The sequence below is a fragment of the Prinia subflava genome, chromosome 15 (genome assembly GCF_021018805.1).
Source record: "Prinia subflava isolate CZ2003 ecotype Zambia chromosome 15, Cam_Psub_1.2, whole genome shotgun sequence".
Lineage (NCBI taxonomy): Eukaryota > Metazoa > Chordata > Aves > Passeriformes > Cisticolidae > Prinia > Prinia subflava.
The window spans coordinates 9998040-10023963 of NC_086261.1; the positions used below are offsets into that span (position 1 = coordinate 9998040).

Sequence of the window (25924 nt, forward strand, 5' to 3'; positions counted from 1 at the left end):
CCAGGAAAACACAGCTGTTTTTATTCTGTCTGCAGCTGGAAATAAAAATGGGCCAAGGAAAAAAGAATACAATTTCATCTGAATAAAAGGAAATTTCTCTCTCAAAAGTGTATGCTTGGTTTGATGTCACCTGCCTTGATGATAGTTTAAAACATTTTTTACACTAAACATGTATTCTGCAGTCCAGTGGGACTATGTTAGAAATACCTGAAAAGCTGGGCGGGGGGACTGTGCTAGGATATCAGCTTAGGATATTTTGGGGGTGGGGGGGTAGGATATCAGTGAAAACTTTATTGGCAACTTTAGTAGTCCCCAGTCTTTACCATTAGCTTTAATATGTAACCAAAACTAAAACCATGATCTATTCTCAAACTTCAACACAGAGAAAACTAGATTGTGTTCATATATGTGATTTCCATGGCCAGGCAGAAGAAATCTAGGGTATAAAGACATTCAGAAGAATGTCTTCAAAAGAAGAATGGCTTCAAAACCTAAAGGATCCTTCTCTCTTTTTTTCCAGTTTTAAACCTCAAGTTTCTTATTTGCAATGAACAGTATAACCCTACACATAATCAGTAGGATACTAAAGATCTGTACCAAGAATTATATCCTTTCTATACCACCCATCAGAGAGAAGAGCAACACCACTCTCAGAAAAATCCCTTTCCCAACCAAAACATAAGCACAGAATAAAATTTCTAACTCAACTCAGGCATTCCTAGAAGTGTTAAGGAATGGAGATGCTTAATGTAGGCATTGAGGATATTAGTTAAAAAGCAGAAACTGAATCTAAGTAACAATTAGCACAGAATATAAACTGCTTTAACAATACTAGGGATATATTGAAATCTTCCTCATGGAAAAAAATGAAATTATCCTTTCCTTCCCTTTGCAGTTTTCCATCACTTACGCACACTTCTAAACACTAATGATTTCACTCACAAGGAAAGAAATGCAAAGCACTGTCGATTCCAGAGCTGTTCTCCTAATTCATTGCATTAAGTGCTAATTTATGTTTTTTCACAATGATCAGCCTCTTGGCTTTTCAGTAAACTCATCCCAAACAACCTGGTTTTTTCAATTCCTTTCCCTGTATTTCCTTATGCAATTAAATTCACTCTTCCAGTAGCTTAACCTTGAATTATTGTCTACTTCTGTTGATTTTGCATAAAATGCCATAAACAGAAGATGATTTCTTCCTAGGTAGGCAGATGTGGAAGGGTGGTTATCATCATTAGGTATTTTAGAGAAACATTGCATAATTTTTAGAGGACTAAGATTGCAAAAGCAACTGGACTCTGCTTATCAGTTATGTCACACAAGAATCAGGACAGAGGGGATTTGGGGTTCACTGATCAATAAACAAGCTTCAAAGGGATGAAGGGATGCATTTTTAACATGTCTTAATTTCTAAGAACTAAGAAAGAACACTGACCCAAACGCTGCACAAATATCAAAGAAATTTAGTAGGCTGTAGAATAATAGGACAGAATAAAGCAGGTGATGAGGAAAAGGAAATAGCTGAACCAAAAAATATTTTACTCCCTCCTATAAAGTCTTTCAGTGCCTCGTATTTTCACAGCTTTTTGGCTGGAGTCTGGAACAAACCAGCAAAATAACCCAGTGAAACCTGTTGATTAAATGGGTTCAGGAAATATTGTTGCTGAAACCTGCTGTGTCTGTGAGACATGGTGGCGATAGGGACATGTGCAACGCCCCGGTGGGACCTCAATCTCCTGGCAAGAGACTGATCCAAAACATACAAACGACAGCATTTAAGAATTGTTTATTAATGCAAGCACATTTAGCAACTTTTCCCCATGTGCCAACAGCCTTGTCTGAACACCAGTAAATGCCAATTTCTGCAAGAAAGAGATACCCTAGTTCACTGAATATTGAACAGCAGAGAGAATAACTAATTTAAATGCATTTTCAAGGTAATGTTTAAACTAGTTGAAAGAAACTAGTGAAAGCCTTACTCATACACCATTATGCAGGAAGGCCCCATTAGCATGCATTAATGAAGCACTGCAAACCTTACTTTTGAATTGCATTGTTAAGCTTGTGTCACACCTTCAAAGGCATTGAGTCAGGTTTTAATGTTCCCTGGTGGTAGAGACTGCAAGGGTAAATGTGGGTAAGTGTATTTAAAAGGGTAATTCTTTCACCATTAATCTGCAGCTTCAGCTGATGTCGAGTCCAGACTTTCAAACTTGCATATATTAGACAAATTTTTAAAAAACAGATTTCTGACTGGAATAAATGCCATTGTTTTGTCAGATATATGAATCCTTAATAACACACAGGTCACTAATTACTGGTTATTAGGGCAGTCTTCATTCATCTTTAGACTGAGGTAAGTTATGTAAAAAGTACACTTATTTCTTCAGCACCAGCAAGATCAGATGCATGTAAATATACTATTTTATATAAAATAAAAGAAATCCTGTAACCTCTTTTTCTAGCTCTTTGATGAAGAAATATGAAATTAATTAGTCATCTACTTGTACAGGCCAATGTCAGCTTTAAAAGCACATTAAATTCTCTCCCAGTGATTTAAATGCAAATTTTAAGTCCATTTTTAAATTTTTCAGTAAGCCAGAGCAATCATACAAATTTCAGTTTAAAAAAATGGCTTCTTTCCTTACATATTACTTAAATGAAGATCTAAATATATACATATATATTAAAACAGTAAAAGACATAATTCAACATCTTTTTTTGCCTCTGAATTAGGATAGGCCCTTAGTAATAATAACCTTGGTTTTGTTCAGTTTGGATTCATATGCAAATGTCAGAGGAAGGTTAAAATTTGTTAGAATATTCTTCCCATTTACATTGTTTTAATAAAAAAAAAATAATTAAAGTTCACTGAATAAAGTAGTTTCAACACAGTTTTGTGGCCTTGATCTCATGAGTCATTCATTGTAGAGGTCTCAACAGACACCTCAAAGCTGTTGTTCTTGTCCAGCCATTACTACTCTCCTACATTAAAACTAGGTTAAGAGAACTTCTATTTAAGCTAAGGGTTTGGGTATCATTTGAGGATATTGATCATGCTAATAGGATGCACATAAACAGGATGTATGGAACAAATGACAGGCACAAGGTGTTCAGTACCATGCTGCAAGGCTTGATAAGCTGTGTTGATAAGCTGGGTTTAGGCAGTGCAGAGGCCAAGGCAGACTGTGCTGTGGATGCCCTGTACCCCTCATTCTCCCTGGAAGGGCTCAGGTTTTAGTTGTGAGCTTGTTCATCTCTAAGTTCCCAGGTGAAGACAGGAGCTGTAGTTCAGTATCAAGCACCTCAAGCTGGGAGCTTTTTTGGCACAAGAGCACATAGTAGTAACATCCCTGTCTACTCGAAGTCCGTTCACTATTTTGTTTCATCTTTCCATTCCCTACATAACAGCAGGACTAAAAGTATTAATGGAAATCTGGTATAGCCATGGTGACCTTTTGGCATGTCAGTTTGCAGGGTCCAACAAAGTGTCACCCAAACTTCCTCAGGCACAGGGAATTCTTCATGACCTTTCACTCCAACCTGCCCATATCCTCCCAATACCTGGAATCTGAATACCAGCTGGATTTAGTTCGTTTCCCTGAAGTTTTGGCAGTGTGGGGGACCACAGGCAGATACCCTTTAACTACTGCTATTTTGTATTAATGCTAGTTTTTATTTGTTTGTATTCCAGTAGGTGCAGCAAGCCTTGGCATTTAGAACATCTGCAACCTCACATACAGCAGAAAAAAAAGAGGAAAAGCCCTCTTGTCTTTCAAACAGAAATGTGACATCAGTCTGCAACTGCTGAAACCAGAGCTACCTTTGTGGATGGCTCTGCACTTTGTGAAAACAGCTTTGTGTGGCACTGCAGGAAGAGGATACTACCATTCATTAAAATTATATTGGCAATCTGTGTCTCAAAGTCCCAGCTTAGTCATGCATTTAACTGCCTAATTTCCTCCATATACCAATTATGCACATATTATGGGTATTTTCCAACTGATATCAAAGCTGTCTTGTGCACTGCAGATAAGAAACGTCAACATGAGCATTTTCTGCTCCCTGCTCCTTCCTCATTAATGTGCACCACTTTGCCTCTCTGTGGCTAAATCTCCCTCACTTCCTTACCTCATTTTTCCTGTAGTTCCTGATCAGCTTGTTAGCTCTTCAACACTTTCCCTGCAGTAGGAAGAGTTAAGCCATAACAAGGGGACTTCATGCTTTCACATAACAAAGTACAAAACTGGCTCAGAGCTGTGTGTGATGAAAAGTTTAATGCTCTGTTGAGGAAACAACTGTCCAACAGGCCAGTTCTTAGAGAGGGCCTATTCTGTACAGGATGAGAAACCTTTCACACCTACACTGTAACCACATGAATGTCAGCAGGAAAATTACTGATGTAAATACCTTGGGCCTTCTGTGTCAGCCAAATCACTGTGTATGAAGGAAGGACAGTTTATCTGTAGAAGTCCAGGCACCAACCACTTACAGCATCTCTTTAGGCACTCAGGATTCACCTTTATAGGTAAGCAGCTAAAATTTTGAATTTCAAGCATTAGCCACAAAGTATGTAGAAGCCTTGCAGGAACTCACTCACCAGAGAATGTCTTAGCACCACTGTAAAGCAGCTCTGTTTTATTCCTGTAGTTCCACAGCGACTATAAAAGGCAGATAAGATTGTTCTTATCTCCGACTGCTGGCTTTTCAGGGCAGTGTCACAGTGCTGACAGCAAAGTAAATCCAAACATGGTCAGGAGCAGCCATTTAATCATCTTTCACTGACAGACTGGAGTTTCTTTTTCCAGTCATACCATATTTAATAACATACAATGAATTTCATGAATGTGGCATTAAACATTGTTGAATTGTGCTTATTCTTGCTGGCATAGTAAGATTAAGGGTATTTATTAATCTCTTTACATTTTTTGTCTGTACATAGCGGAAGCTACAACTGCACCTGGTAGCCCAATATGGCAAGAGCCTACAAAGGAACATGTGTGGAGTACAAGTTATATCACAGGTAACTTGGAGCATAGCATTGACACCCTATAATTGGTATAAAGGTGCTCTGCAGGAGATAAAAAGACATATTAGGTAGTGAAAAAGACAAATACCTTTTCTATATACTGACCACAGCTGTATGCAGGATTATGTGACAGTCAGTAAAGCCTAGCAGGAACATCAAGGGATAAGATAGCCAGAATTGAAAATACCTCCCCATCCCAGATTTTTTTTAACCAAGGAAGCAAACAGTGTGTTAGGACTCTGCCAGACTACATAAAAACAGTTGATCCTGCTCTGCTTGCAAGTTATTTTACTTATGACTAAAAAAAGAAACCATAAAATGGCACCAAGTCAGAGCTGTAATGTTTCTTGATTGTCTTGATGTAAGGTCTTCACAGCCTACAATGTAGATTAAAAAGTTTAATCAAATGGTATTATTTCTGTATTTTATTTCAGTCAAGCTCAAAAAACCCCACCAAACCCCACAATGGAGTAAAAGCTTGCACAGAACAGAGAAGACTTGATGTAAAACTGTGCTCTCTAGTGGAGAAATTTCATCCTGTGCAATAAAAGTTGAAGCCATGCTGATCCATCCACTTAACCTACAGGTTTTCAATCCAGAGAAAATAATAAGATTTTTTGCAATATGAAAAGAGTGCAAGTACCCAGTTCAACATATTTATTATAACTAAGATAGGCTCATACTGAGTTACATGACAGATTACAGGTACATAAAGTTTCTAAATATAGAACAAAAAATATCTAAGCCCTAAAATGTGTTTGTCTGTTAGATTTTCAAAAGTACTGACACTTTTAATGTAATAGCAAAACATTTCTTTTTAATGATGTTGCACTTAAATATGGTCCTATATAATACTATATAGTCTGATGAAAATAGGTTAGTTTCACACCAGATAGTGATACTTGGTTTACATGATCAAAACTAGGATTTTTCTCCAAGTAAGTGTTTAATAACAAATTTTCTGTTCATTTCTTTTTAGAGAGAAGAACTGAAATATTCAACAACTCCTTTATTCCTAGTTACACCACTGATTTTAAACCTGCTGCATGGGTCTTCAAGAAACCCTAACTTTTGTTCAATGTGTTTTCTTATACCAAAACACAGCCCCTTTTCTTCATGACAACTGCCCTATCACCATTTTTTCTGGGCAGGTATAGATGACTGAATGCATTCACTCTGTATAATAGTAGATGAATTAGAATCCATTCTTTCAAATAACTTGGCCACCTTTTGTTTCCTCAACATTACACAGGATTTAGCTTCTTTAAACTCTGTATCTTAACTAGGCTGTTAGAGTATATCTCAAGTTAGAAGACAGAAATGTAAAAGACTTGCAAAAGCTAAATGTACTAAATTAACTACGTGAATTTTAAAATATATTAAAATTTAGTGTGCATTCCAATTCAAGAGTAAGGATCTAGCAAGACATGGATATTAAATTTCTCTTATGTGGGTACAGAGCGTTATGATCAGCTGTTGACTGTTACAGAAAGCAATACTCCCTCTTCCTTTTTGGACCTAAAAGATAAAATATGGGGGAGGGTAAAAGGTGGGTTTTTTGAGTATATACAGAAACACAGAGCTATCATTCATATTTTAAGTTCCCTAGTATACTCAGAAAACACAGCCTAACAATTCAGCAAAGCCAGCACCTAGATTTAATCATCACAACTACAAACAGAATCATACATGTTAAAAAATGTCCAGCTATAATTTTTTTTTTTAATGGAAAAAAGTTCATAACTAATCTTCTGCCTAGAACAAGGACAGTTTGCTGACTTCCAGCATAACTTGTGCTGATATGGCAGCAATTTAAACACTCATAATTAGTTAGTCCCATGAGAGCAAACAGATTTCCTGTTTCCACAGTGGCAGTCATACAGAATTTTGAGCTGGGGAACAATTGTCAGTGATTGGGTATGAGAATAACCTAGCTCCGCTTCAGCAGTTTTGTCATGTCACTTAATAGAAAGATGAATAAGAACTAAGTCATAAACTGTAGTTTGAGTATGTCTAAATATTTATGGATATTTATTTAAATATTTATGAAGTGCTGGAACTCTGCAAAATGCTGTTTCCATTTAATACTCCTGCAAATTTTCACAATATTCTTTAAATGTGTGTCCTTCACATGGCTGTATCACTTACACCACATGCAAGAAAATATTAATTTCATATAAAACAGATATCTTGAAATTAAGGAGCCAGAAATACAAGCAAGATATCCCTTGAAGTTCTGCGTGGTTACTGTTACAGAGAGGTAACAAAGAGAGGGATCTTAAATACGTTTAGTTTAAAATTCAACAGTAGTCATGCAAAACTAACACACAGTTGTGAGCACATTGTAGCACCACTGGAAGTTAACTGGTAGGTACAATTAGCTGTGTTGCAGCAATAGCTGCCAGTCACAGCAGTGTGTGTGCATGGGTGGGAGGCAGCCCAGTCACTGAGTTGTTCTAAGTCTCATTTGAGAGTCAGAATGTTTGCAGAAGCTCCATTTTTAGACACAAAAGTGTTATCTTGGCAAGGCAGAAGTTTCACTGTTTTGCAGACTCAGCTAACTATCCTACATTAGAGTTCATTCACTATCAAAAGGCATTAAAAAATACCAAAAATTTATGCATTAGGTTGTAAAGCATCTAAAAAAACAGATCCAAAATTTATCTGACAGCTACAAGGTCGTACTTAGCAACTCAGCTTAGCCCATGTAAGAAGTGAAATCATGCAATACCTTCCAATTAAATCTCCTCTGCATTTCCTGAGAGGAGAAAAAGACAGATGCCAAAATCCCAGACAATTCATATTGACTTCCAATCCCATTTTATGACAGCTTTGAGAGGCTTTTGGGACAGAGCTAGGAAGTCACCCACAGTCACAAATTACAGTTGCTACTACAACACTACCATGACAGACCATTCTAAGGATAATTTACAGTAACTCCTTCAGAAGATATTGTGCAAAGAACACCAAAGCTTGTACTGACCTATTTATAATTCAGGTACCCTCCCTACTCCATGATAATAAGGTTTTAGAGAACATGAAAGCACAGTCCAGGGGGTCCTCATCAGACAGAGCAGACTTCACCCTTCTCTCAGTTTCTATATTTCAACAGTTGCAGAAGTGCCATTTGTGTAGCCACCTTTAGACTTCATGTGGTCCTGAATTGACACAGCCTAGGGAAAAAAAGCTTATTAGAACACACATCTTATAAATTCTGGTGGCCAGAGCAATTATTAAAGGTATCAATTTGAAAGAGCAGGTGGGCCATATGTTTACAGTGCTGAGTTCTAACTGTAGTAGGCAGATAATAATGCCTAAATCCAGCAGTGTTAAACACTATTTTAAGTCAGTGTTTGAGATGCGTTTTGCTATACAAAATCCACTTATTCTTATATCCCCCACCCTGGCACAGCTTTAACTTCAGGGTGATTTGGTTCTAATATCAAGTGCACCATAGAATCTGTATTCAAAAGGTTCTTATAATTTACACCTTCTCATGTGTAAAGATACTGAGGAAATGAGCACTTCCTGCTCAGTGTATCTCCCACAGTATCTCACGTTGACAAACCAAAAGACAGTTCTGTTCTGATGCTATTATATTGATTTTAAAAAAACCCAAACACTCAGGATTTTTCTTTCTCTAACAATTATCCCGTATTTTATTAGCTACCTGCTGTACAGGTTACTGAGGGGAGATCTGTGAATTTCCCAGAGGTGCACACTTACTGAGGAATAGTCACTACTCATCTCCCTGGCCCCGACGTGTGCGGTGTGTACAAAGTTCATTGGCTCTCCTATCATATTCCGGTCCAGCCTCCGACGCCTCTTCTGTGAGAAAAAAAGATATCTTAGGATATCTTATCCTATCCAGAAAACATCATCACCTTTCAGCCAGAAACAAGTAGCCAGGATAAAAATAGATAGCCAGAACTGACCCTTAATGACACCTCATGGCAAGCAGGCTGAAGTTTCAGACTGTTTACAGTAAGACACGATGAAAGTCACTTTTATTACTGCTAATTGAATCTAGCAAAAGCTTTCTTTACTGTTGGAAAGTCAGGGCCTGAGAACTGCAAACAATCATACTGTCTAAGTTTCTGGCAAAGAACACAGTTCAAATGAAGCTTAACAGGATTGTTTTTAGCTTTTGCATTACTTTGCCCAAAGTAATCAAAACAGCAGGATAATGAAAGTGTTTCCCACATAACTGGAAGAGAAAATTTCAAATCTGATAAATACCTACCGGTGGGGGCTGTTCACCATTGCACCAATTAAAACAAACCAGGAACTCAGTCATTGTATTTCTCAGTAGGTAATAAGGTCTTATCAAGGGTATTTCTCTGGGAGTTTGAGCAGTACAAGGACCAAGATGCAGTTCCTAGAGTGAGCTTAGAAAGGAATTGCTTGTGAAGGTTCACTGGTAGAGGTCATGGAATGCATCTGATAAGTATACCTGCAAAGAAATTAATATTTAAATTTATATTAAAATATCAACGTTTTGTAACAGTTATTGATGAATAGGCAGTTCCTAAGACTAAACCAAGACTGTTACATTCTTAAACATACCTGTAGAGGACAGAAGCATCAATTTAAAATTACTATGTTCATGTCAGAAATCAGGGTTAAGAACTCTGTGTATTTACTCAGGGAGTGTTGGAAGCTCTTTCTAGAAATGTATTCAAAACAATGCTAGAATTAAGTCAAGCCTTGTTTAACAGTCTGTGATCTGGTTGCAAGCAAAGCTAACCAATACTTATAAATTATTTACCAGTTTGTAAGAAACCAGCTTTGAACAGATTGACCAGTTAACATTTACAAACTGAGGCCTTACATATGATACAGTTACTCTACTTAGATAGGGAAGAGTTCAAAGCAAAGAGCCTTCTACAATTCCAAAGAGCCCTTAAAAGAGAAAAGAAGAGCCTTGCATACCAGCAAGAGAAACCATTCATCAGAGCCTAGAGCTTCCCAGAATGTATAAAAATTTTAACATAGCAATCCTGAACTGGAGACGCAACCAGGAAACTCACTGACTCCAAGTACCGTGGAGCCAGGAGACAGCCCAACTTTTAGTAGTTACTGACCTTTTTTGGTTTTTTTTTAATGCATCTTCCTTCAAACCTTAGGTTATAGAATAGCCTTTGATCAACTTTTTCATACCCCAGATCATTAAAACAATATCATGTTCATTTAAAATAAGTTTTGTTATTTTTTTAAAGCTTACAACTTAACAGAAGTTTAACAATATTGCTTCTTCAGTTCAGTCTTTCTGAACCCCCACTAAAGATTTCATAACTGACCAGCATAGGCTTCCTCCTTCGCAGGCATTTCTTATGTAGTCCCACAATTATGTAATTAGCACATCTATTTCTTTCACCTTTGTGGTTTTCTAACATTTCATCATGTCTCACTTCAAGCAGATTTCTTAAATTTCTGCAATTTATCTTTCAAAGCATTTGTTATGTCTGCCCCTTTGTTTTAAGTAGTCTATATGATACATTTCTGCAGAATGTCTTACATTATTCCAGTTTGTCCTAGGTGGTTTTAACACAACTCATTATCTGCCTGTATTATCATTTTTCACCTCATGCCCTCACAGTGGTCTTTATCACCACCAGAAGGGACAGTGGTCCACACAACCATAAAAACATGCACAAGTCAAAGCTTTTGCCAGCACCTCACATTAGTCGCAGATTCTTTGGTTTTGTTGCATGTTAATGAGACCACATCAAAGCTAAGATTTTCTTAAGTGTGTCACCGCACAGAGATCACTTATTTGGAAAGCAGACTGACTGATGTACACCGTGCCCACCCCAAAGCAGCAGCTGAGCGCCTACCGTGCTCCTGCCGTGCCCGCATGTGTCCGGCTCCCTGCGTGGGGCTCCGAGCGTACCTCGGCGCTGCCTGCTGCTCCCGGAGAGTCCTGACAGGGTGGTGTGTCCTCATTCGAGCGCTGGCACACACCCAGCTCCCGTCTTGGCAGCTTCAGCACATGTACAGTTCATATTCCCGGGTTATAATTAGTCCTGTTGGCTAAGCAAGAACGCTCCGCTGCGCTCCCGTGCCCTGCGGCGGCTCCTCCGCTCCGGGAGGTGCTGCACAAGTCTCTTGTGCACTTCACGCAGCCCTACAGGTGTCACAAACGCAGAGCGGAGACCAAAAATAGAGCCCTGGTTTGGCGTCAGATTTGTGCAGCCGTGCAGTTTTCTCAGCGCTCCTCATGCAGCCTGTGGCTCACTTCCACCCCTGCGGCAGCTCTGCAGGTGTCCTGCTGGCACACAGCGTGCTCAACGCCTTCCTGTTGTCTTTTACATCAGAACGCTTCTTTTCCTCTGATGACTCAGAGAATCATCCCCCAGGACAGGAATGTTTGCACCAGGGCATGGGACACCACCTTGCTCCTAGAGACTCAAGGTTTCCACACGAACGAGAAGAATTTTAAAAACATCTCAATGTTTTCAGGCTCACCCAAGACAAGTAAAAGCCGACAAGAATCCCCGAACCAAGGAGAAAACAACATTTTGTCACAGTTGGCACGCAGGCCGGGACGGGACAATATCCTGTTGTTCTTTCTCTCTGTTTTTCACCATGGCAGCAGTATCATCGAGGCGAGGAGACAAAGGGCCTGGGAATGGCTAGCACGCGCAGACACGGGTGCTGGATGTGCTGGCAGGATGCACAGCCCCGCTGGAGCCCGGGACCTTAAAGCACCCCAGAGCTTTGGGAATGTTGAGATAAAATTCCTCCAGTGTAACAATTTCTTCTACTACTGCTGTGTATTAAAAAGGATTCAAAGTCTTCATGTATTTTGCTTACAAAATATCAACAGAAAATATTGGCCTGAATCAAACTGAAAGAACCAAAACCCTGAATCTTTGCATAGAGAAGGGGGACACGTGGCAGTGTTGATAAAAAACATTATTAAATGTATTTATTCTTCCCAACTGGCCTTTAGACTCAAGGTCAGATCATGCAAAATCCCTTCCTCGAGCTGTTAGTGCAGGACAGTGAGGGTACAGTTAGTGTGGGTTGTCATAGGCTGCCACCCCCCTGCCCCAATCCAGCGTTAAACTGTGATTACTGCCGGGCCCACTCGTCATTTTCCTTCCAGCCCTGTCAATACCGAGTTCATGCAAGGAGCATTTCAGCCTAAATGCCTTTCTGAAAACCACCATGCTTCTGATTTGTTCATTATCCCTCCTTTGCTCATTTGACATCAACATCATGTTAAAATCCCCAAACAGTTGTATGTTTACATATTTGAAGGACAAGGTGTGGCAAAAGACAGCAAAACTTGTATTAGTTTTGAGCATGAAACTTGGAGAGTGCATCTTGCTTGGTAAAAAGGTGAAGAGTACAAAACAATTATTAAGACTTTGGAAGAACCTTGAGGCCAAACAGATAAAAATCTGCTGTAGAGTGAGTTTAGCTGCTTGCAAGTAGCATCCTGATTTTACCAGTGTATGTACAGATTACAGGGATGCATTCCTCAAACTATATAATAATGCTACTATATATCATAAATGTATATATTGGTCTACCATCCTGGAGCTTCACAGAAAGCTGAGAATAAAGTTTTACCTGAGCCCTTCAAATATCTAGGTGTGTAGGATTTTTAACCAAAGAAATTGGGGTATACTCTATGAGGACATCCTTCTTTCCAAAGCTAAGTAAACACATATATTTTAAAAATAACTCTTCAGAACCAAACCAACCAACAAAAAACAAAACAAAAGAAACCACTGAACAACCCCCTCCCAACCAATAATAACCAAAAAACTCCAAAGCCCCCTCAACATATAAAAACCCCCCAAACCACAAAGGCAGTTTCAAAGTGAAAATGAGCTACATGACCTTAATCTTGAAAATAAAAGTTTATTTTCAACTAAATGTCCGTTCCTCTTCACATACGAAGAAAAGCCAAGAGACCAAATTATGTGTTCTGCTTGGAAGTTAAAAACAACTGCAAAAGAAATCAACTAAGGTTTGCTTACAGTCTTACCAGAAAAAAACCAGTAAGAATCATGAAAAGAAAGCAAATGGTTGGCAACAGATCCACCACTGATAATGTAAACATGTTGAACGGATTAAGTGGCTTGTAAATTATGAAATTTAATGTTACTAAAAAAAAGCTATGATCATAAATTTCCCTTCTTTACAGAAGGGAAAAAAGGCCTTAACAAGAAAAGGTAGAGTTCCCCAGGCACAGCCGAGGAGCAAACATGATGGCCGAGGAAAAGCATATGAGGGAAGAGGAAAAGCAGAAATTGCCCTCATTTGGAGAAGGCTACAGAAGAGAATCCGCCCGTGTCGCTTTCCCGGTCAACTTTCCCTGGTCCTCCCGAGGCTCCGGCCCGAGGACGCTCCGTGACCTTGACCGCAGCGATGCTCGCGGGGCCGCCGCGCTGCGCCGGGACAACGGCAGGGGGCGCCCCGCGCTCGCGGCCTGCCCGCCCCGCCGCTCCCTCAGGAACACCGCGCGCCCTCACGGGCAGCCACGGCCGGTGCCGGCCCCAGCGTAGCTCCTCACTGCAGAACCGGGCCGGTGTCCGGAGCGGTGCCCAGCCGAGAGCCCGGCACTGCCGCAGCTCCGCCCTCGCCGGAGGGGAGTGCGCGGCCCCGCGCTGTGCCGCCAGGGCCAGCAGAGGGCGCCAGGCCCCCACCTTGCCGCCTCCGCCCTGCCCTGGCGCAGACACTGTCCAGCGCCCCCTAGCGGCCGCGCTGAAACACGGCCGGGCGTGAGTGAGGGCGCCCCAGCCAATCGCAGCGGGCCGCTCTCGTCACGCCGCTCCCTATTGGCTACGCGGCGGAGGTGGCCGCCCAATGGGCGCGGCGGAGGGCGAGGGGAAGGCGCGCGCGCGCGGGCACCGCCCCCCTTTGCGGAGCGCGCGGCGCGGCGCGGACCGGCCCTGCTGCTGCTCTGAGCGACCATGGCGCTGCCCAGCAGTTGACGTTTGGCTTCTCCCCTCTCCACCTTCTCCTCTTTCTCCGGCCCCTTCCTTCCCCCTGCCCGGGTCCCGGCTCAGGCACGCAGACGGCCGGTACCGGAGACACCGGGTCCCCCCCGCCCCTCAGAAGCAGGCAGTAGGAGTCGGGCCGGGCGGCCGCCGGACGCGCCATGAACATCATCATCGGCATCGGCGGGTGAGCGCCGGGAGCGGGCGGGGAAAGCGGCTCGGGCTGCGGGACGGGCACGAGTCTCTCATCCCGGCTCCTCCCGGTGCCGCAGTGGGGGTGGGGGGCGGACGCGGCCCCCACGTGGCGCTTCCCGACGGCCGCGCTCTCGCCGCAGGGTCACCAACGGCGGCAAGACCACCCTGACCCGCCGGCTGATGCGGGCCCTGCCCAACTGCAGCGTGGTGCACCAGGATGACTTCTTCAAGGTGAGCGGGCCCGCCGGCCCCTGCAGGCCGCGGGAGGGCGCGGGGTGACCCCCGCGGGCTTCCGCCCGCGCTGCTGGCGCGCTGCCCGCCTGCGCCGCCCTGCCCGCGCCTCCTGCGCTGCCGGCGGGGCCGTGCGGCGCCCGGATAAGCCTGCGCTAGAGCGGGTCCCCTCGGCTTTCCGCGGAGGGCTGTGCGCTGGGCTCGTGTCCGTGGGAAGATAGAGGAGCAGGCGGCTTTATCTGAGCCTCGTACTGCTGCTTTTATCTGCATGCGAAGAACCTGGTGGGAGGGCTAAGATTCCCCTTTGTAACTTCAGGGTTTGGATCTTGAGTCTTGCTTTGAAATGGGTGTTGAGCTTCTCAGTAGCTGTCCTGATCAAGCATGTTTGGTTTTTTTTTCTTGTTACTGTTTCAGCCCCAAGATGAAATAGAAGTTGAAGATGGGTTTAAACAGTATGATGGTAAGCCTTTGTTAGTGTTCTAAAAGCACAACTCAAAAACTTGAAAGTATTTTGATTCATTATGTGCACTATTTTATACTGACTGTATCATTTGATGATATTTAGCTACTGCTTAACGATAGCTGTCTGTTTTGTCTTAGTGATTAGTGCATTAGATATGGAAGCTATGATGAGTACCATAAATGCTTGGATAAAAAACCCTGTCAAGTTTGAACGTTCTCATGGAATCAACAACACACTGGATTCCCAGATCCTGGAAGACAAGGAGGGAGGAGATGAAACAGTCCACATTCTTATTGTTGAAGGCTTCCTGCTTTACACCTACAGGTAATCAATTGTGCCTTCCTACATTTTAATTTTTACATTATTGTATGTAATGGTTAAATCTCCAAGGGAATAAAAAAGACGTGTTCTAAACCAGGAATTAGCAGGGGACATTGACTACTGCCAAGTTTAGGTGTCACAAATGAAGTGACCTTCGATCTAAGTACAGGAAATGGATATAGTTTTACCCTTCTGCATTTTGCTACTAATCAGTCAGGGTGTAACCAACAGGTGTCTCTTTCAGGCCACTGATTGATGTGTTCCACCATCGGTACTTCCTTTCCATTCCATATGAAGAGTGTAAAAGGAGAAGAAGGTAAGTTTGTCTGCGTTCTTTGCTAGCCCAATAACATCTTATTCCATTCAAGACTTTGTTTCTCTGAAGTTTTTCGATGAGATAAAGGCAAATCTGGCTGCTGAGTTAAAGAGTGTAGCTTCCTTCACCAAACTGACCTGAAACTTCCCACCAAGCTGTTGTGTGGTGTATGTAATGCTCAGTTTCTGCACACACCTTTCACTAGGCTTTCTCTCCTGCTGGTTTTCCAACTGCACAGTCCCCAGGTCTCAAACTATCTGAGGTTTTACATTTGGCTGTATTGTTGCACACATACACTGTTCTTACTGCAAATGAAAATCTGAATTACATTTCAAGAGGAATAAGCAGACAGCTATTTTAGCCAAAGTTCTGCTAAAGCTTTTAAGAGTTTATTCATCAATATTTAGATCAGTCTGTCTTGCAAACTCTTTGTGCATTTTAAACACAATTAAAATTTGACTTGCACATCAAATTTCAAATTATTTACATAACTTGAAGCTTGCAGCCCTTGCTAAACTAAGTTTTGATAAGCTTGGAAACCAAACGGGAGTCAATGGGCTTGGACTAATGTGTCAAGAAACCCAATGAAGGATCTGTCATTTCCCTGAACTGTTATTAGAGTACTTCTGAGTAACAATGCCTTAATTTACAGTTCAAGGAATTACACTGTACCGGATCCACCTGGATTGTTTGATGGCCATGTCTGGCCTATGTACGTAAAGCACAGGAAGATAATGGAAGAACTTGGAGTAGATGTGGGTAAGTCTTTAATGACAAAAACATTTGATGAGATTGCTTTTCAAAGCTGTGCTGGTTAGATGCATGAGAGGAGGTGAATGAAGCAGGTGGAGGGAGTATATTTCTCTGATACCATCTAGCTGCGTGCTTTTAAAACTAGGATTAGGATCTGACAAGCTAACAGACATTTTATTACAGCTCTCTTATTTTACTTTCTTTAAGTGCATTTGAATGGGACAAAATCAAAGGAGGAGCTGTTTAATGATGTGTATGGGCAGATCCAGAATAAGATTGAAGAATTACTTAACACCCAGGTATATGTTCATGTTATAATTGCAATTCAAAGGCAAACCTTTTAAAACCTGTGTTGGAAAAGCATGAAGCTGTAACTTGAAGTATGTTCACATCTGTCTTTCTGTTTAGAAATAAGCTGCTGCTGCTGATTCTTGTGAGTGAAGATGATTCCTGTTTGTTCCATGCTGTCTACCTGACTGCCTCTAAAGTTCCAGCTTCTGTGAAGACTCAACTCTCAAATTCACCTTTGTTCAACCTTTCCCTTAAACTGAGTTCTAAATGGTCATAATTAAAAAGCACTTCCCCCCTTGTCTGTGATCCTAAACTGTGCTTCAGTCTAGTGTGTGTTCTCAGGTGACTTTTTTCATTATGTTCTTAGTGTCACAGGTTAAAACATAGTGGAAATGACGTGAAGTGGCTCAGCTATCCTAGGAGAGTGTGTGTAGCCATATGCATAGACACTGCTTTAACGTCTTTGCTTTCAAAATTCTGCATGCATTCCTATAATAATTAGGCAGCAGCTATGCACAGAAATTATTAAAAAATAAGAGAACAGGAGTTTTTCAGGCCATTTTACTAGCATTGAATCACTGTTAAATCCAGTGTACGCAGTTGATCTTGGATGCAGAAAATTCAGTTTAGGGTAAAGAAGAAAATTTTACATACAAAATAGCTTTGAAAAATACAGATTTTTTTCTAGTAATTCTTGTAGTCATCCATAGGTTAAGGCAAGGTCAGATTTCTGTGTAAATACAGAAGTGGTTTAAGGCCTCAGTTTACATAAAAAGCAGGGAAAGAGCATTATAAAGGCTTTAATCCATAGTAGGAGGAAAAGTGAATTAGTGACCGAAGCTTGATTAAAAAAAAAATTTAAATGTCTGCCACATAGTCCAAGAGGGAAGATACATATTGATCCAATGTGAGACCAGTCCACTTTGGAAGGTTTTAACCAATGCTGAGAACCAGCAGCTACTTCAAGCCCAGATGCATTAGCTTCCTGACAGGAGCTGGTCCTCCCCAGTATCCCCTGGAAACAGAGACAGTTCTTTCACATACTGTCAAAGTAGGGCTTGGGGAAAGTTTATTTTTCATATAAGATGCTGTACTATAAAGAGATGAGCCTTAGGGGGTTGTTCTGATCACAACTGAGGATGTACTTTGCTTCTATTCTAGCAAGGAACTACACCAGAACAGGTGTCTATACCTGATGGCTTTTCTTCAATACTTACTTTAGTAGTGCATTCCAGTAGAGCAGAGGCATCATATCAGCTTTCATGTGGTACATGGTCACTCTCTCCTTACTCTGGTCAATGGGAAAGGTCTCCAGAGGCTGAGCATTGTAGTCAAACTCTGCCAGAATCACCTTGTTGTAGTCTGTTACTAGCGGGCAGGAAGTGTATCCATCATACTGCAATGAAAAACAGCCACTTCTCATCATTCCAACCAAAGCTCAGGGGCTGAGGTTTTAACATTCACATTTCAAAGTAACTTCCTAGGAAGTTTCTGCATTTACAGTGTAAATATCAGTGAAGTTGGAAGGCTGCTAAGCCAGTCGTGGTTTATTAGCTGTAATACTAAGTCACTCATTTCAAATGTAGATCTGTTTAACAACATTGCTTAAATTAGACCTAACCTAGAACAATAGGGCATGATGGCATTGTTGGTTGGTTATTGTAACTAGCAGAGGAGGTGACCAGCAGATCAGGATGAGAGCTGGTGTTTACTTCAACAAGCCAACAGGATCTTTAGTGAGAATTTCCAGAGAAATGCAGGATATTCAGCAGGATACCCCAAGGAAGCCATTTGTAAAGTACAAGTAAAGGCTCAAGGATAAATTTGAACATATTTATAGGCTTAACAGCAGTAGTTCAGAAGCTTCAGTTTAACTCCTTAAAAGATCATATCCTACACAGGAGAAGCAAGTTTGCAAGAGTTTTTCTGGAGCAGGTATTACCTTAGTGTAAGTAAATCACTTGCACTGATGAAAAACCCTGACTAATGAGCCTCTAACCTCTCAACTCAAAGTCAGGGAATAGCAGTATTCATGAACTGAGCAATTCCACTACTACTCTGACATGCAGCATGTAACCATTTAGCATCACAACTGCAGAGGCAAAGCCTTTCCTGCCTCCCAGTTCACACACTCGGCTGCTTGCAAGACTTCCTGTGTAAGAATGGAGAAAACATTCAAGAGAATTTCTCTGTAAGACAAGAACTGTAAGTACCTTTTTAACTGGCATCTCATTCTTCATTACCAGAGAAAGGGTTTTATCAAGGACTCCAGACTGTGCAGCTAAATAAGGAAAAAGGAAATGTATTAAGACTTTCAGCCAGCAATTATTGTCATTCCTAAAGCAAACAGTAGTAGCCAGGTATTTAGCTAGACAATTCAGCTGTAATTGAACTTACACATAAATTTACTGTCCCAGATTAAAAAAAAAGGATTAATGCTTTGGCTTCACTGTTTCAAACATGCTAAAGCTTAATGAAACTTGAGCTGGTATTTTTAGCCTATGCCCATTCTCCTATCATAAATTATACTTGCTCAGTCTTATCAAACACTGAGGTTCTGGTACACTGTTTCATTTTGAGTGCTGTAACTGCAGACCCATTTACTGGAGTAGTTAAGTACCCCACTGTTTCATTGCATCAATAACATACTGTATACCCTGGGGTTTTTTCTACTCTATCAGTTGTGAGACCATACACATAAGGTGTTTTAATTGTGGAACCTGTGACTACAAGGCCAGAACATATGATTTTTGATAGTGACTTATCAGTTAGGTGACACATGCATGAGGAGCTAAGATAAAGCAAAAAGGTTCATTACTGAATGATGATGCAATACAAGAATACTTCATTCAGTATATGACATTCTGTGGGCACAAAAAATAGAATTAGTTCATCTGTGAGGCATCTGGAACAACAGAACTGTTGGATTAGTGGTATCAACATGGTCTGTAGTTATCTAGTCAGCCCAGGAGACTCTGGTCTTTTTGAAAGCTCAAAATTGAAGTGATGACCTCCAGAGCAGCAAACTAAACAAAAAGCTTACTGTGACTCCACTCTTGTCATTTGCACACACAAACATACACAGGCAACTTTACCTACAGCTGCAGCAGTTTTTGATGTTGGAAGGTTGGTGCAGTCTCCAATACCAAAGACATTGGGATACTTCTTATTTTGTAGAGTCTCCTTATCTACATCCAGCCAGCCGCCTTCATCTGAGACAGGACTGTTGATGAGTACAGCAGGTGGCCCCATTGGGGGTGTGACATGAAGCATTTCATACTAAACAGAAAGAAAATTCACTCAATGGTTCATCATATCTGTTGGTATAAGGCAGCAAGCACAGAGTGGAGAGAGAGTTTCTTGGGTTTGTGTCTGTTTTAGTTTTTTAAACAAGTATATCGAATGAGAATCTGCTCTCAGATTTCAAGTGCATCCTTTAATTAACATTATCAAGCAACTCCATTTGGAAGCAATTTGCCTTCCTCCATACACACCTGAGACATTCCCACTGCATACAGGACTCCAGGCATAATTTGAGACATTTTTTCTTCTCTCCACCTTGGTTTAAAAATTTTTAATATTCTGCTAAAGTTAGAGATAATGCTTTTGGGGGAACAGCAATACACAACAAAGCTGTGTTATAACAATGTAGGAGTTACTTTGCAGTACACAAGGAAAAGAAATAGAACCAATAGGGCTTTGAAAGCTCCTGACCTGATGAACTTCAGTCACTCCAGGTTTGTCCAAGTTTTCAAACACAGCTTCTTGCTTGTCTGCTCGAACTTCTATGAGGTTGCGCTTGTAGTTAACAGCAATATTCCTGTCCTTTACTACTTCAAGCAGTGCATTAGCATATTTCTTAACACCAAAAATCACACCAAGTGAGGTGTTGAACATGATGTTTGCTTTGGAACGCTTTCCTGTCTGCGGGAGGAGATCCAATTAGCCTTTTCTATTAAGAAACTGTGACAAGACAAAAGAACTGTGCTGCACTACTAAAGAGCTGATAGAACTATTCATGCAGTTCAATTATTAATGAATATTTAATTAACATTTCACAGCATGTTAGAAGGTAGACCCTTTCAGCGTGAAGTACTGAAGATACCTCACACAACTCATGAGAAGAGGCTGCGAGGCACTAAAGAACTGCTACATGCAGGTTAAATTCCTGAAGCAGTTTAATGTTAAAAAGCTTTCTGAAACCTTCACTTCCATGCATATTTCAGATACTCACCCATTAGGCAGCTCATGAAACTTAAACACATATGAAGCTGACACTTCCACCTGAAGTTGTCTTTTGCTTCCACTAAGCTTGTTTAACAGCCTGGCTAAGCTTCCTGCTGATGCTGAGACAATGAGTCCCAAGGAGCAAGCATGGCCACTTTTCAGACTAGTAAACAAATGGCAACAGGTATTAAGTACTTAAAGTAACAAGAATGACTTAATTCCAGCCAGCGTTATTTTGGTGCACGTGAAGTTATAAAACAGGCTGAGAACAGTTGTAGCTGCAGCTCACCAGCAGGACAAGCAGTTCTTTCAGTATGTAATTCTGAACTGAATTTCTGAATTCTACAAGTTTCTCTTGGATTAAATATATGCTAAATATTTAGGTATAATCCATTTACCTGCATTCCTTATACATTAAAAATAGAAAAAGCAACTCAGTCACTTTAATAATCCTGAGTCACAGCACTCTCATATGGTTTGTATTTGTTTTAAAGATAATATGAAACCCTTAGAACAAGCCTTCCTTCCAACTGTGAGAACAAGCACTGGCAGAGAGGGTAAAAGACTTACTTTTCTCAAGTATGCATCTGATAAATACATGATCTTCTGAGGAGCCCCTGCACACTTCACTGGAGTATTTGGAAAAGTGAAGATAGCATTTCCTTCCTTAAAATCCTGTAAAGCTCTCCATGTTTTCTCTACTGTCTGGACTGAATAATTGGAACCTATTTTAGGGTACTTAAAACCTTCAGGCAATCCTTTGATCTAGGAAAAGAGAAATTCAGGTTTCAAGTACAGATTGCAAAAGTTTTGTCATCATTGACAAGTATTAAATACAGACTCAGAAATGACTATATAAGAAGTTTCTGTCAAAAAGAAATTCCATACTTACTTGCTAGTTGGTATTTTTAAAAATAGGCCTAGCAATAAAACAGGTATTTCCTTTAGAATTTAGTATATAATTTAGTAGATGTAACATTTAGTGAAATTCCTTTGGTCTGCAACATCTAAGCCTAGTCTTCAGTGCAGACCCAGAACCAAGTTTTTGCAGACTGAAATTCAGAGTAAGAATATATAAAGTCACTGCCACATCACCACAAGTAAAAATCATGTAAAAAACCCCAAAACATGAAAATTTATAAGGTGAATGAAACTTTTCTGTAGTCAGTTGCAGATACCTGTATTTGCCTAGGGTCATTTTGTTTTAACTAATCTGCATCCAGTAATTATTTCCCTATTACTCCTACTATGACCTGAGCATCTGCTTGTGAGAAAGGAAGTTGTACCCATTTCAAAACAATGGATTCCAGAAATTCTGTGAGAATATGGAGTCACGTTACATGCACTGCAATGTGTTTGGGACATTCCATCTGCACCAGAAGTACACTGCTGGTGAAGTGAAACCATCCCTCTTTTTCAAGTGTCCACTTTTGTTTTAAAGTTACTATGAGTTTTCATTACAAAGTGTGATTAACTGTGTTACCTGTGGCTTCTACTAGTGAACACTGAATTTACTTTTATCAGCTTGTACTGAAGCAATAGATATGAAGACTGAGAGGAGGGTCACTGCACGTGCTGCAACTCCTCATTCCCCTGACCCAATCACCAGAGCTTGTTTGTGACTGTAGCTGAGACCAGCTCTTGCTTGACATGTACCTTGAAAGCTTTTCAAAGAGATTTGTAAATATATTGCCAGGTACTGCATCATATTCAGGTCAGGGTAAAACCACAAGAGTCAAATTGCTCAGGCATCCTGCCTTTGTGTTTTCCTCCTACACATCACTGTGGTCATTCTTGCACCAGAATTTTCCTCTGAGTGTCACTGTGTGAAGTATATAGAAAACACAACACCAGGGAAGGGCCCCAGGGCCTATTTAAATACAAGCTGGGTAACTCATCTGGCTCTTTCTGAAGTGCATCCTTTAAGAAAGGTGAGGGTAGGACAAATTAATTCTGCAGGTCAGATTTTACTCACTGCTCTGTATTCCTCATTCTGTTTTTAATAGAGGTGCTTCAAACTACAGTCACCACTAAGAACAGTACTGAAAAGCCATTTACTTTAATGAATGTATGTGATACTATTAAAATTAATAAAAATATGATTACTGTAAAACAAATACCTTTTCATAATGCAGAGTAATTCCAAGGGCAATTATCAGATACTTGTAAGATACCTGTTGTGTAAGGAACAAAAAGCATTTTAGACAAAGAAACCAAAGCATTACCTCAAAGTAAATTTCAATTACCTGACAGCAACAGAGTCAAAAATTTTAATTAGAAAAAGATTTTAGGATCAAGTACATAAGACTAATTGGAATTTCCCAGCCTCCTATATGGTGCAGGCCTTGCTCAATAGACAGCTCTACAGGGATCTGCAGGAAGTGGACAGACAACTCATGACACAAAATAAAAAGCTTTCTTTTCTTTTTTTACATCATTACCTTGGTATCATTCTCTAGCCAGACACAGTTCTTATCTGGATCCAGTGCTGTAACTCGAGATTTGATCCAGTCAACACCTTTAGGCATTACACTTGCCATTGGATGTGCAGAAGCTGCCAGCTGCTTTGCACCACCACCAACCAGGGTCCACAAGGGCTGATAGTAATGAGTCTGAAATAAAAGTTCAAATGGACATTTTAAAACTGTTTAAAGGGACTTAAAGGCACTTCAAATGGGACCAATGTACTCTTAACATTGTATTATTCTTAACAAAAGAAGCTGTATAAATAACCAAGATTTTTCCATGACAAAGCTGCGGGGATGCATAAATCTCATGGACAAGAAAGTGTCATACAAAACCTTTTGAAAGAAGGTTGGTTGGCTTACTTTCCCCAGTTAAAAACATGTGAGGCTGGAGAGGGATGAGAATCAGACCCATCTGGGCACATGGAAAACGCTTATTCCTCACAGTGCTTTACAGCAGAGGGACACTCACCTCGCTTGGCTCAACAACAGCCACGTTTGCTGCCCCCACTTTCCTCTTCATCCGAGCGCTCATGGCGATGCCACCAGCACCTCCACCCAACACAAGCACTTCATAATAATCCCTGGCAGCACACCTGGCTGCTGTGTGCAAGTTGAAGGAGCTCATCTTCTGCATTCCTGGTTTCAGCAACCACACACAGGAACGGAGACGGCAGCAGGAGGACACTGCTCCAACTGCTGACATCTTTCATTCAGTGGGAAGCTAGGAGATAAGGAACGGCACCAGTAACAATTACAGGAAGCAGAATTGATATTTAAATGCCTGGGTTAGTTTTCAAGGCAAAAATTAAAATACTAAAAGTTCCCTGAGTCATCAGGCAAGAATTACAGCTTTTTCACTTGTTTACTTATTTATGTTACTTACAGACAGGAATTTCAAAATTACACCAGAAACTTCAAATATTTTCAAGAAAATCTTCCAATGTTAGCTTCAAAATTTCTCCACTACACTAGATGTAGTTGAGCAACTCATTCTGTATCTTTCTTTGCTATCTTGACATCCCTCAGGTCTGTGTACCCTCAATTCTTTATAATGCCCCACTATTAATCCTTACAGTTACAATTTGGGACACAGAGGAAAAAATCTCATAGGCATTCACTGTAAAACAAATGTTAATAATTTTATTCTACAGGTTTCCAAGATGCAAATATTTTCTTCTCATCCCCTCCCCACTCAGAACAAAACACGGAACTCCAGTGTAGCCTTTAAAAGGCTGTTTATCATCTGTGCGAGCAGCTATTTAAAAATGTGGACCTCCATTCATAGATCTATTTTCCCTTTCACTCTAAGGCTGTTTGCATGTTTTTAGAATAACTCTGATTAATACTGAAGAAAATGCACTTTAAAGAAATCATAGTTAAGACCGAGCAGGAGAGCTCAGTGCCTCAGTATCTCAGCTAGAGCCCAGAACAAACACTGACCGAAGCCCGGCAGTTCCTGCAGAGGCACTCACGACAGCTGCGGTTTCTTCCTCTCCAGGGCACCTAAGCTAAGCTCCTCAGACTGCCTGTTTCATCGAATCAGTTTATTGAAGGAAGTTGGAATAAATAAAATTAGAGAAGTCCTACTAGCAAGAAGTACAGATCATTACAACTATTCGATAAACAGCTGGCCACAGCCCAGCAGTTTCAGCATTCCACGCATGCACGTGTGCGAGCTCGGCGGGCAGCGGGCTCCAGAGCCTGCGAGCCCCTCAGCAGACACCGAGCGGCCGCCGCTGCATCGCCGCTCCGGAACCCGGAGCCGAGGCAGCCGACTCCGCAGGGGAGCAGGGCCGGCACCCCGGGGCCGGGGCACGACCCGGTCCGCGCTCGGCGAGGCCGCTGCGGCCCGCAGCTGCCCCGCCGGCACGGCCCTCCCGCCGCCTCCTGCCCGGCCCCGGAGCACCCCGCTCCCTCACGGCAGGACGGGCCCCGGCCCCGCTCCCGGCCCCGCACTCACCGCTCCTGGCGCCGCGCAGGGCAGGGAAGGACCGCGCCGCCGGCCCGCGTGCGATCGGCGCCGGGAGCGGCGGGGCGGAGCTCGGGGCTCCGGGCGCTGCCCGGCCGCGGGCAAAGGCCGCGGTCCGGCCGGGAAGGGCAGGGCAGGGCCGGCCGGGCCCGGTGAGCGCAGCCGGCGGTGGTCGCGGAGCCCCCGCGAGGGGCTGAGCCGGGCGCTCCGCTCCGGGCAGGTACCCACGGCACCTACCCCGTGCTTCCCGATGTTTTGACACTCCAGTTCCAAACCTGGCCCCCTGCCAATCCCTGATCGAAACCCAGCAGTCGGTATTGGCCTCCATCCCAGGCAGCAGCCCAGAGTCCCCCTTAGACACACACAGCTGCGGGCAGCGCTGCCCTCACCTTTCCAAAGTCCAGGCACGGTGGGAGGGTGGGAGCTGCTTGTGAGCGCTGGGCTCGCACTGCCCAACCCCAACGCTCCCCTGCCACAGTTATCTACTCTGTGAGTAACTTCTAATGAAATCAAACAAAACTAAGTGTACACAGCAACGGAATTGCTCACTCTAGGTGTGCATGCTGATGCAAGCACACATTTTTACACGTCTATATTGTTAAAGTCATCCAATGCAGCATTTACTTTGATGCATTAAGACTTACAAGAGTATTTGGTAGAACATCCTATAGAGATAATGTAGTTTTCACTGAAGTAACGTAAGA

At 41.8% G+C, this 25924-nt stretch overlaps 3 protein-coding genes across 8 annotated transcripts; 1 reads left to right on the forward strand and 2 right to left on the reverse strand.

Annotated features, from left to right (window-relative positions):
- Positions 1-5956: 5956 nt before the first annotated feature.
- LOC134558667 (CDC42 small effector protein 2-B-like) lies at positions 5957-11641 on the reverse strand. 3 transcript variants are annotated; one of them, XR_010082387.1, is made up of 5 exons: positions 10867-11641; positions 9273-9482; positions 8756-8857; positions 8013-8202; positions 5957-6547 (listed from the first exon to the last, which is right to left on the reverse strand). XR_010082387.1 is itself a non-coding variant. In XM_063412759.1 (4 exons), the coding sequence occupies exons 2-4, from the start codon at positions 9324-9326 to the stop codon at positions 8128-8130; spliced, it is 231 nt and encodes a 76-aa protein (XP_063268829.1). In that variant the 5' UTR covers positions 9327-9482; positions 10923-11641; the 3' UTR covers positions 5957-8127. The 3 variants fall into 3 exon arrangements, 2 of the variants coding, with proteins under 2 accessions (XP_063268829.1, XP_063268828.1); XM_063412759.1 differs by having other exon boundaries at positions 5957-8202; positions 10923-11641; XM_063412758.1 differs by having other exon boundaries at positions 5957-8202; positions 10867-11640.
- Positions 11642-13886: 2245 nt separating this feature from the next.
- On the forward strand, positions 13887-16869 carry LOC134558562 (nicotinamide riboside kinase 2-like). Its single transcript, XM_063412535.1, has 8 exons — positions 13887-14173; positions 14322-14412; positions 14827-14872; positions 15013-15199; positions 15441-15512; positions 16165-16271; positions 16473-16564; positions 16674-16869. The coding sequence occupies exons 1-8, from the start codon at positions 14148-14150 to the stop codon at positions 16677-16679; spliced, it is 627 nt and encodes a 208-aa protein (XP_063268605.1). The 5' UTR covers positions 13887-14147; the 3' UTR covers positions 16680-16869.
- A 234-nt stretch (positions 16870-17103) lies between these two features.
- On the reverse strand, positions 17104-25724 carry SQOR (sulfide quinone oxidoreductase). 4 transcript variants are annotated; one of them, XM_063412532.1, is made up of 10 exons: positions 25610-25724; positions 23721-23972; positions 23225-23395; positions 22904-22957; positions 21354-21548; positions 20271-20480; positions 19652-19835; positions 18770-18837; positions 17774-17952; positions 17104-17571 (listed from the first exon to the last, which is right to left on the reverse strand). In XM_063412532.1, exons 2-10 carry the CDS (start codon positions 23952-23954, stop codon positions 17514-17516), a joined length of 1353 nt encoding a protein of 450 aa, XP_063268602.1. In that variant the 5' UTR covers positions 23955-23972; positions 25610-25724; the 3' UTR covers positions 17104-17513. The 4 variants fall into 4 exon arrangements, with proteins under 4 accessions (XP_063268602.1, XP_063268604.1, XP_063268601.1 ...); XM_063412534.1 differs by lacking the exon at positions 25610-25724 and adding an exon at positions 25458-25568; XM_063412531.1 differs by lacking the exon at positions 25610-25724 and adding an exon at positions 25212-25451.
- Positions 25725-25924: the final 200 nt, after the last annotated feature.

Bases quoted from the DNA above. Each gene is read 5' to 3' on its own strand.
- LOC134558667 (XM_063412759.1), bottom strand. From the start codon at position 9,326: ATGACTGAGTTCCTGGTTTGTTTTAATTGGTGCAATGGTGAACAGCCC. The intron at 8,858-9,272 runs GTAGGTATTTAT...TTTTTCTCACAG, and splicing joins ATGGTGAACAGCCCCCACCG to AAGAGGCGTCGGAGGCTGGA. The intron at 8,203-8,755 runs GTAAGTGTGCAC...TTTTTTCCCTAG, and splicing joins TGAGTAGTGACTATTCCTCA to GCTGTGTCAATTCAGGACCA.
- LOC134558562 (XM_063412535.1), top strand. From the start codon at position 14,148: ATGAACATCATCATCGGCATCGGCGG. The intron at 14,413-14,826 runs GTGAGCGGGCCC...TTACTGTTTCAG, and splicing joins ACCAGGATGACTTCTTCAAG to CCCCAAGATGAAATAGAAGT. The intron at 14,873-15,012 runs GTAAGCCTTTGT...GTTTTGTCTTAG, and splicing joins TGGGTTTAAACAGTATGATG to TGATTAGTGCATTAGATATG.
- SQOR (XM_063412532.1), bottom strand. From the start codon at position 23,954: ATGTCAGCAGTTGGAGCAGTGTCCTCCTGCTGCCGTCTCCGTTCCTGT. The intron at 20,481-21,353 runs GTAAGTCTTTTA...CTCCTCCCGCAG, and splicing joins CAGATGCATACTTGAGAAAA to ACAGGAAAGCGTTCCAAAGC. The intron at 19,836-20,270 runs GTCAGGAGCTTT...CTTTCTGTTTAG, and splicing joins GAGTGACTGAAGTTCATCAG to TATGAAATGCTTCATGTCAC.